The sequence below is a fragment of the Schistocerca cancellata genome, chromosome 11 (genome assembly GCF_023864275.1).
Source record: "Schistocerca cancellata isolate TAMUIC-IGC-003103 chromosome 11, iqSchCanc2.1, whole genome shotgun sequence".
Lineage (NCBI taxonomy): Eukaryota > Metazoa > Arthropoda > Insecta > Orthoptera > Acrididae > Schistocerca > Schistocerca cancellata.
In genome coordinates this window covers 37,902,929-37,917,771 of record NC_064636.1, presented here as the reverse complement: position 1 = coordinate 37,917,771, position 14,843 = coordinate 37,902,929, and the positions used below count along the sequence as shown (strand labels likewise).

The 14,843-nt window shown below is 44.3% G+C and overlaps 1 protein-coding gene across 3 annotated transcripts in view; it reads left to right on the top strand.

The window, feature by feature from the left end:
- Positions 1–9,103, top strand: part of LOC126108485 (ankyrin-3-like) — a 512,755-nt gene extending 503,652 nt beyond the window's left edge. For 2 of the 3 annotated variants that reach the window (XM_049913742.1, XM_049913743.1), the window contains exons 5-6: positions 1,910–2,053; positions 7,699–9,103. In XM_049913742.1, the coding sequence (XP_049769699.1) occupies positions 1,910–2,053; positions 7,699–8,176 (622 nt within the window). In that variant the 3' untranslated portion in view covers positions 8,177–9,103. The remainder of the gene's footprint in view (positions 1–1,909; positions 2,054–7,698) is intronic. The other variant, XM_049913741.1, reaches the window with a different exon arrangement.
- The last annotated feature ends 5,740 nt before the right edge of the window (positions 9,104–14,843 follow it).

Below are 14,843 nucleotides of genomic sequence, written 5' to 3'. Positions count from 1 at the left end.
GAGGCTAGGAACGTAAGTGAGATATCACAAACTTCATCTATTCAAAGTATAGCTACTTCGTGCATAAAAAGTAGCACTGATGTAGTATTTAACTGTCAAAATGGATGACTTCTAAGCAAGTATTAAATTCAGGACACTTTGAGAACCGAAGACCCTAGGAGAAAGGGAATTCATGTTGAGTGGTCTGGGTGGTCAAATCATTTGCTCAAGTTATCCAGGGTGTTCTTCAAACTAGTCGAGAACAGTTATGACCCAATAACATCATATCATTGATTGGGACCATGAAGTCCAAGTAGCTGAACACGACCATTTACAGTCAACGTTCAGTTGGACCAGAAAGGCCAGTCCGTTCCACGTAAAAACCGCCCACACCAATATGAAGCCACCACCAGCTTGCAGTGACTTGTTGAGAACTTGGCTCCATAGCTCCATGAGGCCTGCGCCACACTCAAACTTTACTATGAGCTCTTACCCACTGAAATCGGAACTCATCTGACTGGGGGGCGGTTTTCCAGTCGTCTGGAGTCCAACTGATATGGTAATGAGCCCAGGAGAGACCCTTCAGCTAACGTGCTGTTATCAAAGGCACCCATGTCGGTCGTCTGCTGCCACAGCCCATTAATGCCAGATCCCTTGACCTAGGTTTCGATGTTTCTAAAAATATCGTCTTCAGAAGGAATGGGTCCTGTTACATCACATGATGGAAGATATTTTTAGAAATATGGGAACCCAGGTAAAAGGCTAACAAACCTTTGTTTTGCAACTGGTTGGCTGATTTTTTCAACCTGTGTCCAGATTTTCACAGTTGCTGTTTCAGACCCATGTTAAGATTTTGAAATGTCTCATGTCACCACAGTCCTGTTGGATACGTTTGTCGCAAATCCAACATTGGTTTCTGCAGCTATTTCAAGCTGTAATCCTTGTCTGTTAGCACTGACAAATCTTCTGAACTGCTGCTGCTTTCGGTCGTTAAGTGAAGGTTGTCAGCCACTGCATAGTCCCTGGTGAGAGATAATGCCTGAAATGTGGCATCCAGGGCACACTCTTGACACTGTACATCCCAGAATACTGAATTTCCTAATGATTTACAGAATGGTATATCTCGTGCATGTTGAACCAACTGCCATTTCGCGTTCAAAGTATGTTAATTGTCAACAGAGGAGTGTTCAAGTTGGTGGAGGCTCTGTAATGGTGTGTAGCTGGAGTGATATGGGACCCCTGATAAGTCTAGATACGACTCTAACAGGTGAAACACACGTAAACATCCTGTCTGATCATCTGCATCCATTCATGTCCATCGTGCATTCCGACGCACTTGAGCAATTCCAGCAGGACAATGTACACCCCACACATCCAGCACTGCTATAGAGTGGCTCCAGGAGTACACTTCTAATGGCCATCAATCTCCCCAGACATGAACATTACTGAGCATATCTGGGTTGCCTTGCACCATGCTGTTGAGAAGAGATCTCCACCCCCTCGTACTCTTAGGAATTTATGGACATCCCTGCAGGATTCATGGTGTCAGTTCCCTCCAAAACTACTTCATACATTAGTCGAGTCCATCCCACATCATGATGGGGCACTTCCGCATGCTCGCCAGGGCCCTATACTATATTAGGCAAGTGCACCAGTTTCTTTGGCTCTTCTCTCTCTCTGTGTGTGTGTGTGTGTGTGTGTGTGTGTGTGTGTGTGTGTGTGTATGTGTGTGCGCGCGCGCGTGCGAGAAGCTGTGTGTGAACTGATTGATTTAGTGACTGGTTATTCATGTTAGCGAATCCGCTACTTTCTTTGGCAGCGTGTGTTCTGTTGTCAGTGTGTGGACAGACCCTCAGCAATATTGTCCACTGTAAGCTGTCCTCTGGCCTCCACGTGAACACACTTTGCCATGTAGTGTCTCTGTGTGCAGCTCGCCAGTTACTGCAGGCAGCCGGACGACCCCCTCCACTCAGCCACTCAGTGACCACAGCTGGAGTCGCGACGCAGCTCCACCGACCACCATGTCTACCCACAACACTCCCCCACCTGACTGCGTTGCCATCAATCTCCTGAGGTGAGTTGCGCCACTACACGTGTCTCTCTTCCACATTCAAAACACACGTTATTTGGGATTTCACAAAGTTTTATAGTCATGAAACCGAATGTCACTTTACCATGAAAATCGGATGTATATAGCACGCAAAAATAAAATTTTCGACTAATTTTTGAACACACCTGGTGCATGGGTACAATCTTCAAAATGTGTTGCGAATTGAGTTAGTAATAGAGACGCAACATTAAAACGTCATGCCGGGAGTGGTAGATTTTTGCGTATGCCAGTATTTATAACATCTATCCTGAACTATGTGTCTTCATCTTATATTTGTATGTATTTTAAATGTGTATGTTTGTTCAACATCACATTATAAACTACTGGAGTGATTTCAAGCACATGTAACACATCCTGTCTGGAATGAAACAGTGCGGAGGTAACATACATCTAAATTTCGAAGGGGTGAGGATGAGAAAGTTATATACACTACTGGCCATTAAAATTGCTTCACCAAGAAGAAATGCAGATGATAAACGGGTATGCATTGGACAAATATATTATACTAGAACTGACATGTGATTACATTTTCACGCAATTTGGGTGCATAGATCCTGAGAAATCAGCACCCAGAACAACCACCTCTGGCCATAATAACGGCCTTGATATGCCTGAACATTGAGTCAAACAGAGCTTGGATGGCGTGTTCAGGTACAGCTGCCCATGCAGCTTCAACACGATACCACAGTGGCTCGGCCACCATTGACCAGACGTTTTCAATTGGTGAGAGATCTGGAGAATGTGCTGGCCAGGGCAGCAGTCGAACATTTTCTGTATCCAGAAAGGCCCGTGCACGACTTGCAACATGCGGCCGTGGATTATCCTGCTGAAATGTAGGGTTTCACAGGAATCGAATGGAGGGTAGAGCCACAGGTCGTAACATATCTGATATGTAACGTCCACCGTTCAAAGTGCCGTCAATGCGAACAAGAAGTGACCGTGACGTGTAACCAATGGCACCCCATACCATCATGCCGGGTTATACACCAGTATGGTGATGACGAATACACCCTTCCAACGTGCGTTCACTGTGATGTCGCCAAACACGGATGCGACCATCACAATGCTGTAAACAGAACCTAGATTCATCTGAAAAAATGACGTTGTGCCATTCGTGGACCCAGGTTCGTCGTCCAGTACAGCATCGCAGGCGCTCCTGTGTGTGATGCAGCGTCAAGGGTAACCGCATCGACGGTCTCCGAGCTGGTCCGTGCTGCTGCTAACGTCGTCAACTGTTCATGCAGATGGTGGTTGTCTTGCAAACGTCATCACCTGTTGACTCAGGGATCGAGACGTGGCTGCAGGATCCGTTACAGCCATGCGGATAACATGTCTGTCATCTCGACTGCTAGTGATACTAGGCCGTTGGGATCCAGCACGACGTTCTGTATTATCCTCCTGAAACCACCGATTCCATATTCTGTTAAAAGTCATTGGATCTCAACCAACGCGAGCAGCAATGTCACGATATGATAAACCGCAATCGCGATAGGCTACAATCCTACCTTTATCAAAGTTGGAAACGTGATGGCACGCATTTCTCCTCCTTACACGAGGCATCACAACAACGTTTCGCCAGGCAACGCCGGTCAACTGCTGTTTGTGTATGAGAAATCAGTTGGAAACTTTCCTCATGTCAGCTCGTTGTAGGTGTCGCCCTATCGCCAACCTTGTGTGAATGCTCTGAAAAGCTAATCATTTGCATATCACAGCATCTTCTTCCTGTCGGCTAAATTTCGCGCCTGTAGCACATCATCTTCGTGGTGTAGCAATTTTAATGGCCAGTAGTGTAAGTACATCGCCATGTATGCATATACCCAACTTGTATTCAACCAGTATTTGAGACTGAGAGCACTTAGTGACTCGCAACTGACCCCTACAAAATGATGGAAGGATATTTCAGTGTTATTCCAAATTACGATGTAATGTACCTTGGGACATGCATTCATGTCTGGAAGAATATGACATTGTAATTCGGAATAACGCCATCATTGCAATATCGTATTTATTCCTCGACACCGGGCAAACGACTTTCAAATAAAATGTCTCCCCTGTATGGGAATATACATAATGTATGTACAGTTTGTAGGCACATGGTGGGTGGCATATGGAACTTTGTGCCTGGCCATTAGTCGTGCTCAGAGAGCCTAATGGCATGAGGGCACAGTAGCCGAGCGTGTTCGGTCATAGGGTTAGCTGCCCTCTGTAATAAAAAAAAACTGAGAAAATGGATCAATGATGAACTTGAACAAGCGACGTGGGACGTCCGCATGGAAGAAAAAGAACGAACAACGTAAGATGATAGAAGAAGTAGAAGAAAAAAAGGTGAAGCGACCACTCGTTATATGTGGGGAAATCCCAGTTCAAGTCACGGTGTGGTACAAATTTTCACTTTCGTCATTCCATTCTACAGCTGATGTTAGTCCATATTCGCAAATGCAAATACATGTCAGGAAGGCAAAATTTTTTTTTGCTTTTTAAATTTTCGCTCCTCATGCAGAAAAATTGCCGTTTCAGGCAAGGCGTTTTCCTTTATTACTTCGTCACTACATATGCATATGCTGTTCCTAACGCATTTTGTACACTGTATCCATACATACCAGAAACCGTGGTTGAAAAATCATATCATTGTACGACACATAGTTCAGGATAGATGTTGTAAATACCGGCATACGGAAAAATCTACCGCTCGAGGCATGACGTTTTAATGTTACGTCTTTATTACTAACTCAATTTGCAACACATTTTGAAGACTGTACCCATGCACCAGGTGTGTTCAAAAATTAGTCGAAAATTTTATTTTCGCGTTCTATATACATCCGATTTTCAAAATTTTTTATCATGTTGTACACATGTCTCCGATGTGTGTTTGCCCTTCCAGTTGTTTTGAATATTTAGTTTATTGCTAACGCTCAAAAAGGTTACATGTTTTTTAAGTTCTCGGCGAATATTTGTCGTCGAAAAAGATAGATCAAAAAATTAGCAATAAATTTTGTTTGAAAGATGGAATAACGTGCAGGAACGCGTTCTACATTTTGATCGTGATCTTTGGCGAATCTACTATAAGTAAGACAGGAGTTTACGAGTGGTGTAAACGTTTCAAAGAGGGTCGAGAAATTGTTGAAGACGTCGACCGCTCTGAAAGCGGTAGCATATCAGTTACTGACGGCAATGTCGAAGAAGTATGGGTAACAGTTTTCGAAAATTGTCGAATCACCATCAGAGAGGCTGTTCATGATTTTGCTATGTCCTTTGGTCCATTCCAAGCAATTTTTCGGACGTTTTGGGCATGAAATGTGTAGCAGCAAAGTTTGTTCCAAGATTATGGAACTTCGACCAAAACCGACGCCACGTAGACTTCACCCAGAAACTGCTGAATGAAGTGGACAACTGTCCAGAACTTCTAAAGAAGTTTACAACATGTGACGAAAAATGAGTGTACGGATATGACGTCAAAACTAATGCCCAGTCGTCCTAATGGTAACTGCCTGAGGAGCGAAGACCGAAAAGGTTCGACAACTTCGATCATGTGTGAAGGTTCATCTCACTGTTTTCTTCTATTACAGTGGGATAGTGCAGCATGAGTTCCTGCCTTATGATCGTGCGTTCACTAAGGTATACTACCTGGAAGTAACACGCCGTTTGCATGAGGATATCCGAAAAAGAAACGACCAGAATTGTAACAAAACCGTTCGTGGATATCGCATCACACCACAATGCTTGTTCGTGAGGTTTTGGCAAGACACAAAGCCTTTGTGTTCACGTGGCCAACCTATTCTTCGGACATGAACCTCTGCGACTTCTTTCTATTTCCGACGCTGAAGAGAACCATGAGAGTACGTCGTTTTGCCAACACTGCTGCGAGAAAAAGAGGACCGCCGAAGGAGCTGATAACAATAACGAAAAGTGAGTTCCAGAAGTGCTTCCAAGCTTCTAAAAGGAGGGGGTGGCACAGGAGTGTTATATTTGACGGAGATTACTCTGAAGAGAATAAAGCTGATGTTGATGAATAAATAAAGATCTTCAAGAAAGAGAAAAATTCCCTTGACGTTTTGATGACACCTCGTTCATCAGTGAATGTACCTGCAAAATTATATCACAGTGATAACACACATATCAGGAGAGTGCACCATGCCTGCCAACAATGCGAGGCAGATACAGTTGGTCATCCATCGAGGTGTTAGCCAAGCTCGACAGTGCCTGACTTCAGTGTTTGAATGGGAACTGGTGTTAGTACCGTGGCAAGGCCATTCGATGCCAGGAATGCCACTCACAAAAGTGTCTGGAGAGCTGTTTCCTGTCACTGTTCACCTTAATGAGGGAGGAGGCTGTCCTGTGTTCGCACCTGGGACACACTGCTATAGGTTGACATCCCTGCTGACCCTATAAGCATATACAGGCAGGCAAAGCAGAAACTCCTCCCACCGTAGAACACGTTTGTGGGGGTTTCAAAATCAGATTCGCAGTGCAGAGTTTCCTCTCCTTTACCAGCCAAAAACACTGAGGCATATAAGTGTGCACATAATTGACAGAACATAGACTTCCAGTATGTTGGCCATCCACAGTACTTGTTAGGTGGGAGCAGGAGGTTTGTAGCAGTGGAACATTCCGAAAAATGCACAACAGTGGTGACCATACTTGTCAGTTACAACGCCACTGGTCATATCAATTTGCATGTGGTTCCGTTGCAACAGCAGTAGATAGAAAAATGTCTGGACCTAAACCATGTCGATTGCTCTGTGCAAAAGTGCCTGATTCCACAGCTCAAACTTTCACTCACATTTTTAGTATTGTTTGAATCTGTAGATGTGACACTGACCTCTGTCACTTCTCCGTGCATCTCAAAACTAACTAGCACCGTTGCTAGTCTTTACTGTGTAATTGTGAGTCCTTGTGAACCAGTGCACACGCCAAAGACAGGCGAAGGCGCCATGTCTCTAACGAGACCACGCCTTGGAAAGTAGCACGGGGGTCAAAAGAACTTACAGCCTGTTGGCCACTGTACAGTCGTTCATAATTCACATTTTCCTGTCTAACCTTTCCATAGAAAAGATCAAGAGTCGTTTCCCAGAGTTATCAGAATTCTAATATCCATTCTTAAAATATGAAATTGATTTTCACTCGGAAGGGTGACATTAGCAACTCCATGTGCATGTGATATTTATAGAGGAAGAAAGCGAGTACTTAATTGAATGATGGATTTTGGATTAACCAAGAATGATATCACATTTGGCAGGATAATAACATGGAATTGTTCTAAATTGTCCCTAGCTTAAAAATAGTTCGCTACATTTTACTGCTGAACACCGTTTTTAGTATCAGAATTTTGGCGCTATGCTCACTGTAGTGAGGCTGTTGAATGCAAAAGATATGGTGCATTTCTGAGGACACACTTCAGTGCCTAGAGTTCTACTGTGTGCTCAGGAAGTCAAGATTTACTTGGAGCCAAATTTATCAAAATGCATGCATGTGTCATTAATTCACTGTCATATCCTGCAGGTTTTACTGTTGCCTTAAGACACATTGCAGCCACAAGACTTCACGTTCTTGTGTGTATGTGTGTGTGTGTGTTTGGAAAAAATTGTTAGAACATCTGTGGTTTTTTGCAGGACATTATCTGGAGAGGAGAAGGGCAGGAGGCTGATCCAGGCAGCTATTCAGGGCTCAATGGAGGAGTTGCAGGCCCTGCTGGCAGCTGGAGTGAACGTGGGGGCGAGAGACATGAAAGAGTGGACCCCCCTCCATTGGGCAGCTCGCAAGGGATACGAGGAGATGGTGAGGCGTCTGCTGGCGGCGTGTGCGGACGTGGGGGCGAGGGACAAGTTCCAGCAGACGCCGCTGCACTTGGCTGCGTGGGGCGGCAGCCCGGCCGTCGTCAGGCTGCTGTCGGCGTCCTCTGCCGACCCCAACGCCAGGGATGTGGACGGGTGGACGCCGTTGCACTCTGCAGCATTCAATGACGAGACGGAAGCAGCGACGGCGCTGCTGGAGGCAGGGGCCGACAGGGGGGCTATAGACAATAATGGGAAAACCCCGCTGGACATCGCCAGACAGTACAACCAGCAGCAGGTGATAGACGTGCTATGATTAACCTGTGGACTAAAATAAATAAACCTTTTTACAGAACTTTTCGTTGTTTTCAGAAAAAAAGCATACAAAGAAACCTGTCTTTGTACCCATTCTTACACTGTGAGTAAAACTCCTGTAGTAACACCAGATGGATACCACAACGATAAAAGCAGAGGTATAATGAAAAGTAATAAGACTCGAGCTTCCATTCTTGAAAACTAGGTAAAAATCGAGAAATATTCCATTAACAATAAACACTACGTATCTGCAACACATTATGTGATCAGAAGTATCTGGAGACAAGACTGAAAATGACATACATGTTCGTGAAGTCCTCTAGCAGTAATGCTGGAATTCAATATGGTGTTGGCCCACCCTCAGTCTTGATGACAGCTTCCACTCTCGCAGGCATACGTTTAATCAGGTGCTGGAAGGTTTCTTGGGGAATGGCAGCCCATTTTTGACAGATTGCTGTACTGAGGAGAGATATTGATCTGTGTGAGTGAGGCCTGGCACGAAGTCGCCATTCCACTACAGGGACGTTATTGCCGTGTAACCACTTCGCCACAGGCCGTGCATTACCAGCAGGTGCTCAATCGCTTTGTAAGATGCAATTGGCATCGCCGAATTGCTTTTCAACAGTGAGAAGCGAGAAGGTGGTTAAAACATCAATGTAGGACTGTGCTGTGATAGTGCCCACCCCTCCCCCCCTTATGAAAATCACGACTACACCATAAAACCACCGCCTCCGAATTTTACTGTTGGCACTACACATGCTGGCATATGATGTTCATCGGGCATTCGCCACACCCACACCCTGCCATTGGATCGTCACATTGTGTACCGTGATCGTCAATCCACACAAGGTTTTTCCACTGTTAAATCGTCCATTGTTTACGCTCCTTACACCAAGCGAGGCGTCGTTTGTCATTTAACGGCGTGATGTGTGGCTTATGAGCAGCCGCTTGACCTTGGAATCCAAGTTATCACAACTCCCGCCTAACTGCCACAGTACTTGCAGTGGATCCTGATGCAGTTTGGAATTCCTGTGTCATGGTCTGGATAGATGTCTGCCTGTTACACATTACGACCCTCTTCAACTGTCGGCAGCCTCTGTCAGTCAACAGACGCGGTCGGCCTGTACGCTTTTATGCTGTAAGTGTCTCTTCACGTTTCCACTTCACTATCACATCTGAGAAAGTGGACCTAGGGATGTTTAGGAGTGTGGAAATTTCGCAAACAGACGTATGACACAAGAGACACCCAATCATCTGACCACATTCAAAGTCCGTAAGATCCGCAGACCACCCCATTCTGCTCTCTCACGATGTCTAATGACTGCTTAGGTCGCTGATATGCAGTACCTGGCAGTAGGTGGCAGCACAATGCACCTAATATAAAAATGTATGTTTTTGGGGGTGTCCGGGTACTTTTGATGTCATATTGTTTCCAATTACTGAAAAATGCTTGATAGAAGCATGTTTGGTACTATCTAAAACCACTGTAAATTTATCCATCGACAAATTTTTGCTTTGTATGGTCTGTAATCAAAATGCAATTTCAGTTCAGATCTAAGAATAAATTTACCTCTCTGCTTGCTGTGCAGATAGTGCAAAAACGGACAAATGTAGTTACAGTGTGACGTTTTATAAACATATTCATACCACTTTAGCTCTGATCTCTGAGTAAATTTACACACGTGTCTGCAGTAACCATAGTTCAGTAGCTACTGTGTTAATTTACAGTCAGCCGCTGGTACCAATATACACACCACATTAGTTGCTTATCATGAGAAGTCATATTATCAGTCTATTGTCAATCATTAAGAATGGTATAACAACCTCCAAACATTTCCACACAGCTGTGATGTTGCAGTTACAAGACATGATACCACGTGTCAGGTAACATGGGTCATCACAGCCACATTACAGGGTGCAGTAGCAAATGTTCCACCTTCCCACATTTCCCTTCTGTCCACCTTCAGTGAATTTTTTTCAACCCAGCGCCATGTCAGCAGAGCACCTGCAGAGGCTGCAACACAACAAGCCGAACCTCAGCTGTTAGTCTGCGGAGCTACAGCTTGTGGTAACTGGAAATGAGAATTGGCAAATCCTGTCAGTACACTTAGCAAGTCACACAGCTCAAACTGCACACCACTACCAATGAATGAAAGGCAATCGTGTTCTTAATATTTCGAAAAATGGATACTTTGAAATTTGTCAGAATACATTGTACCACCGGAAATGCATATCTTCCTATTTCCATCTATTGCACTGCAAATGTTTTTCCTCATTTTGTTACCTGAAGATATAACATTTCTGTATCTTTGTATATTGTAATTGTTTTACTATTTGTATATATTTATGCATTTATGTCGATGTATAATTGGTTTGTTTTGTAAATATTACACTCCTGGAAATTGAAATAAGAACACCGTGAATTCATTGTCCCAGGAAGGGGAAACTTTATTGACACATTCCTGGGGTCAGATACATCACATGATCACACTGACAGAACCACAGGCACATAGACACAGGCAACAGAGCATGCACAATGTCGGCACTAGTACAGTGTATATCCACCTTTCGCAGCAATGCAGGCTGCTATTCTCCCATGGAGACGATCGTAGAGATGCTGGATGTAGTCCTGTGGAACGGCTTGCCATGCAATTTCCACCTGGCGCCTCAGCTGGACCAGCGTTCGTGCTGGACGTGCAGACCGCGTGAGACGACGCTTCATCCAGTCCCAAACATGCTCAATGGGGGACAGATCCGGAGATCTTGCTGGCCAGGGTAGTTGACTTACACCTTCTAGAGCACGTTGGGTGGCACGGGATACATGCGGACGTGCATTGTCCTGTTGGAACAGCAAGTTCCCTTGCCGGTCTAGGAATGGTAGAACGATGGGTTCGATGACGGTTTGGATGTACCGTGCACTATTCAGTGTCCCCTCGACGATCACCAGTGGTGTACGGCCAGTGTAGGAGATCGCTCCCCACACCATGATGCCGGGTGTTGGCCCTGTGTGCCTCGGTCATATGCAGTCCTGATTGTGGCGCTCACCTGCACGGCGCCAAACACGCATACGACCATCATTGGCACCAAGGCAGAAGCGACTCTCATCGCTGAAGACGACACGTCTCCATTCGTCCCTCCATTCATGCCTGTCGCGACACCACTGGAGGCGGGCTGCACGATGTTGGGGCGTGAGCGGAAGACGGCCTAACGGTGTGCGGGACCGTAGCCCAGCTTCATGGAGACGGTTGCGAATGGTCCTCGCCGATACCCCAGGAGCAACAGTGTCCCTAATTTGCTGGGAAGTGGCGGTGCGGTCCCCTACAGCACTGCGTAGGATCCTACGGTCTTGGCGTGCATCCGTGCGTCGCTGCGGTCCGGTCCCAGGTCAACGGGCACGTGCACCTTCCGCCGACCACTGGCGACAACATCGATGTACTGTGGAGACCTCACGCCCCACGTGTTGAGCAATTCGGCGGTACGTCCACCCGGCCTCCCGCATGCCCACTATACGCCCTCGCTCAAAGTCCGTCAACTGCACATACGGTTCACGTCCACGCTCTCGCGGCATGCTACCAGTGTTAAAGACTGCGATGGAGCTCCGTATGCCAAGGCAAACTGGCTGACACTGACGGCGGCGGTGCACATATGCTGCACAGCTAGCGCCATTCAACGGCCAACACCGCGGTTCCTGGTGTGTCCGCTGTGCCGTGCGTGTGATCATTGCTTGTACAGCCCTCTCGCAGTGTCCGGAGCAAGTATGGTGGGTCTGACACACCGGTGTCAATGTGTTCTTTTTTCCATTTCCAGGCGTGTATTTGTATTTTTACGCTGGGTCTGGCCTAGGGAAAACTATGCTATCGAACGAATACATCGATAGGTCGTGTGGAGATCCAAAGTGTTTAGGATCTTTGGTAGTGTTAACTCTGTCGCGTGAAGCAGGTGTGTTGTGTGACGCTCCCGCGATTTGCCGCGCTTTCGGGGTTTGGCAGCATGTAATTGCGCTCAACTTGCTATGATAGTTTCTGACACGGTGTCGCGGACGGGAAGCATTAGCTGGCGCACATCAAGAGCCCGTTTCGCCTGGTGACCGTGTCGAGAAGAAGGCGCGCCAACATCCAGCTTCTGCAACAGCGACGGCCGACAATGGGTGACTGTCGCCACCTCCTCCATCGACGGCTTCAAACCTTCAATCAACCAACAAGGAAGACTGGAAGCACGTAAAGTTTTAGAACTGTATGGCAGACCTCAGCTTTTAAAATTGTTGCATCACAAAATTACAGCAACTTAGCATGAACCTTTGTTGCTCATTGTCCCAATTGCATTACCAAGCAGGGTCCCTTCCTTTTCCGAAATGAATCCGAGTGTCGTTGAAATTCAGACGCCAGCATTAAAGTACAATCATTCCATTTCACTACTTTAATTTCAAAGTTCAGTTAAAGTATTCATAGCTGGCTACAATACTTAGATTACACAAGCACAAATTAAGAGTGCGAGTTTTGTTACCATATTTTAGCTTACCTGTGACTGCAGCTCAGCTTGGTACGTACTAAATTTTACTATTGTTAATTGTTCAGAATCATTTAATTCAAGTTCCAAATTAAATCTCTTATTTCTAAATTGCATAGATTCAAGTAGCTTTTGAAATGATTGTTGACGTAGCCCAAGACTAACCTTATTTTACTGAATTTCGTAGTGCTTCAGAACCAAATCTCACTATTAATTTCAGTCACTAAATTAACTTTCAATTTTCCGGTTTTATTAATTCTCTTGCTAAATTAAGTCAGAGTGTAGCGGAATTTATTACTGCTGACAAACTTTCAGTTTTCACACTACACATGTCAACCTTCAGTTGCCATGCTTCAAGTGCTAATTATATGTGTAATAACCTTTCTTTTTCAGTTACTATAGTAATTGTCCATAGGACTGGCGACTGTAATTTCCCCCAAATCTCAAATATCTAATTACCACTAGTTAATTGATTGGCGACTCCATGTTGTCCTGTGCACCACGACCAGGTAACAGGTATACTTGAAAAAAGAGACAGCATTGGTCGTATATTTTTCTATTGCAAAATCGATTTTCTGTCACTGAGTGACCATCTTCAGTGCTATATTGTATAACAAATTGGGATGCACTGTTGTTACTAGGCTTACGGCGATCACATAGACTCTATGTGATCGCCGTAAGCCTAGTAACAACAGTGCATCCCAATTTGTTATACAATATAGCACTGAAGATGGTCACTCAGTGACAGAAAATCGATTTTGCAATAGAAAAATATACGACCAATGCTGTCTCTTTTTTCAAGTACACTAGTTAATTGTTAACGTAACGGCCGCACATTTACTTTTTTTATTAACTTTACCCCTTTTCAAAATTAATTTCATTAGCATTTTTCCTTTCATTTAGATGTAACCCTTTCCTCCCTCTTTACGAACAAATTAACTTCGGTGACGATTGCTTTTCCGAAATTTCCATTAGGTACACGCGGTTTAATTTTTCAATGTCATTAAGGTCGATAAGTGAGGGGGAGGTTACAACATGATAAATAATTATGGTGATCAATCTCCATTATCAAACAGGTTATTTCCACTGACTACCAGCAAGCAGCAAGTGTATCTTACAAGCCGTGATATAACGAGAACGTAATATAGCCCAACAGAGATTCAAAAACCAAGTGCTAATCCATGAAACAAGTATGTATTTTTCTTGTGGCAGAAGAGGCTGAAGCAGCCACCTGACGTCATAACACAGTCACAAATGGTACACAGCACAGGCAAAAAGAACGTTAATATAATCTTCATATTATTATGCCTACTTTTCGGCATCAGACTTCAATACTCAAAAGAAATGTAATTGCCCTTCAGGCACAAGACAGAGTGTCAACCATCAATGCGACACAGTGAGACATATTGCACAACGCTAAACACGAACTGTGAAATACATCCAGCAGAATGGTATAGTTGAGGTGGTAATTAAAATAACAAATCTACATGAAGTAAAATTCTAGACATTGGCCCATAAATGATGTTAGCAATTCTAATTATTTTGCTGTAAATATAAATAACTGAGTTGTTCATATCTCCATTGATGAACGTTATACAGTTACTCAGACTTCCATTAAACAATAAAATGGAGTAATTCTTCTGAATTTTTCTAAAAATTAAGCTATCTCATGTCGATGAAAGTAACAACAGCTCTAGAAAAAGAGCCTTCCACACTTCAGTACCTCGATGGAACCATACTGTCATTCTCTTAGGGAGTCATCATTCACAGGTTCAAACCTTGATAGTAACTTTTCGATTAACCTCCAATGTTTGGAGCTAATATTTTATAAATGAGTACCATATATTGCTGGTCACTGCATTATTCTAAGACAGACTAAGTCAAAAATTCTCAGTTTAAGAAGCTGTGTAGCTTCTCCAGTATTTTAGAATGTGTTCAAAGACAATTTTATTTATGCTAGAAAACAAGTGATATTTTTGCAGTACGTGTTAAACATCTAAAAACAATGAAAACAATGGCAGTGGAGTGGGAAGCCACAGGGCACTGCTGAATGTAGACCCAGTGCCACATGAAAAAAAAATAGATTTTATTGCTGAGTTGAAAGAAAAAATCACTTACTAGATAGTGTGAAGTCCATTAGCATATTACAGGATATTATAAAC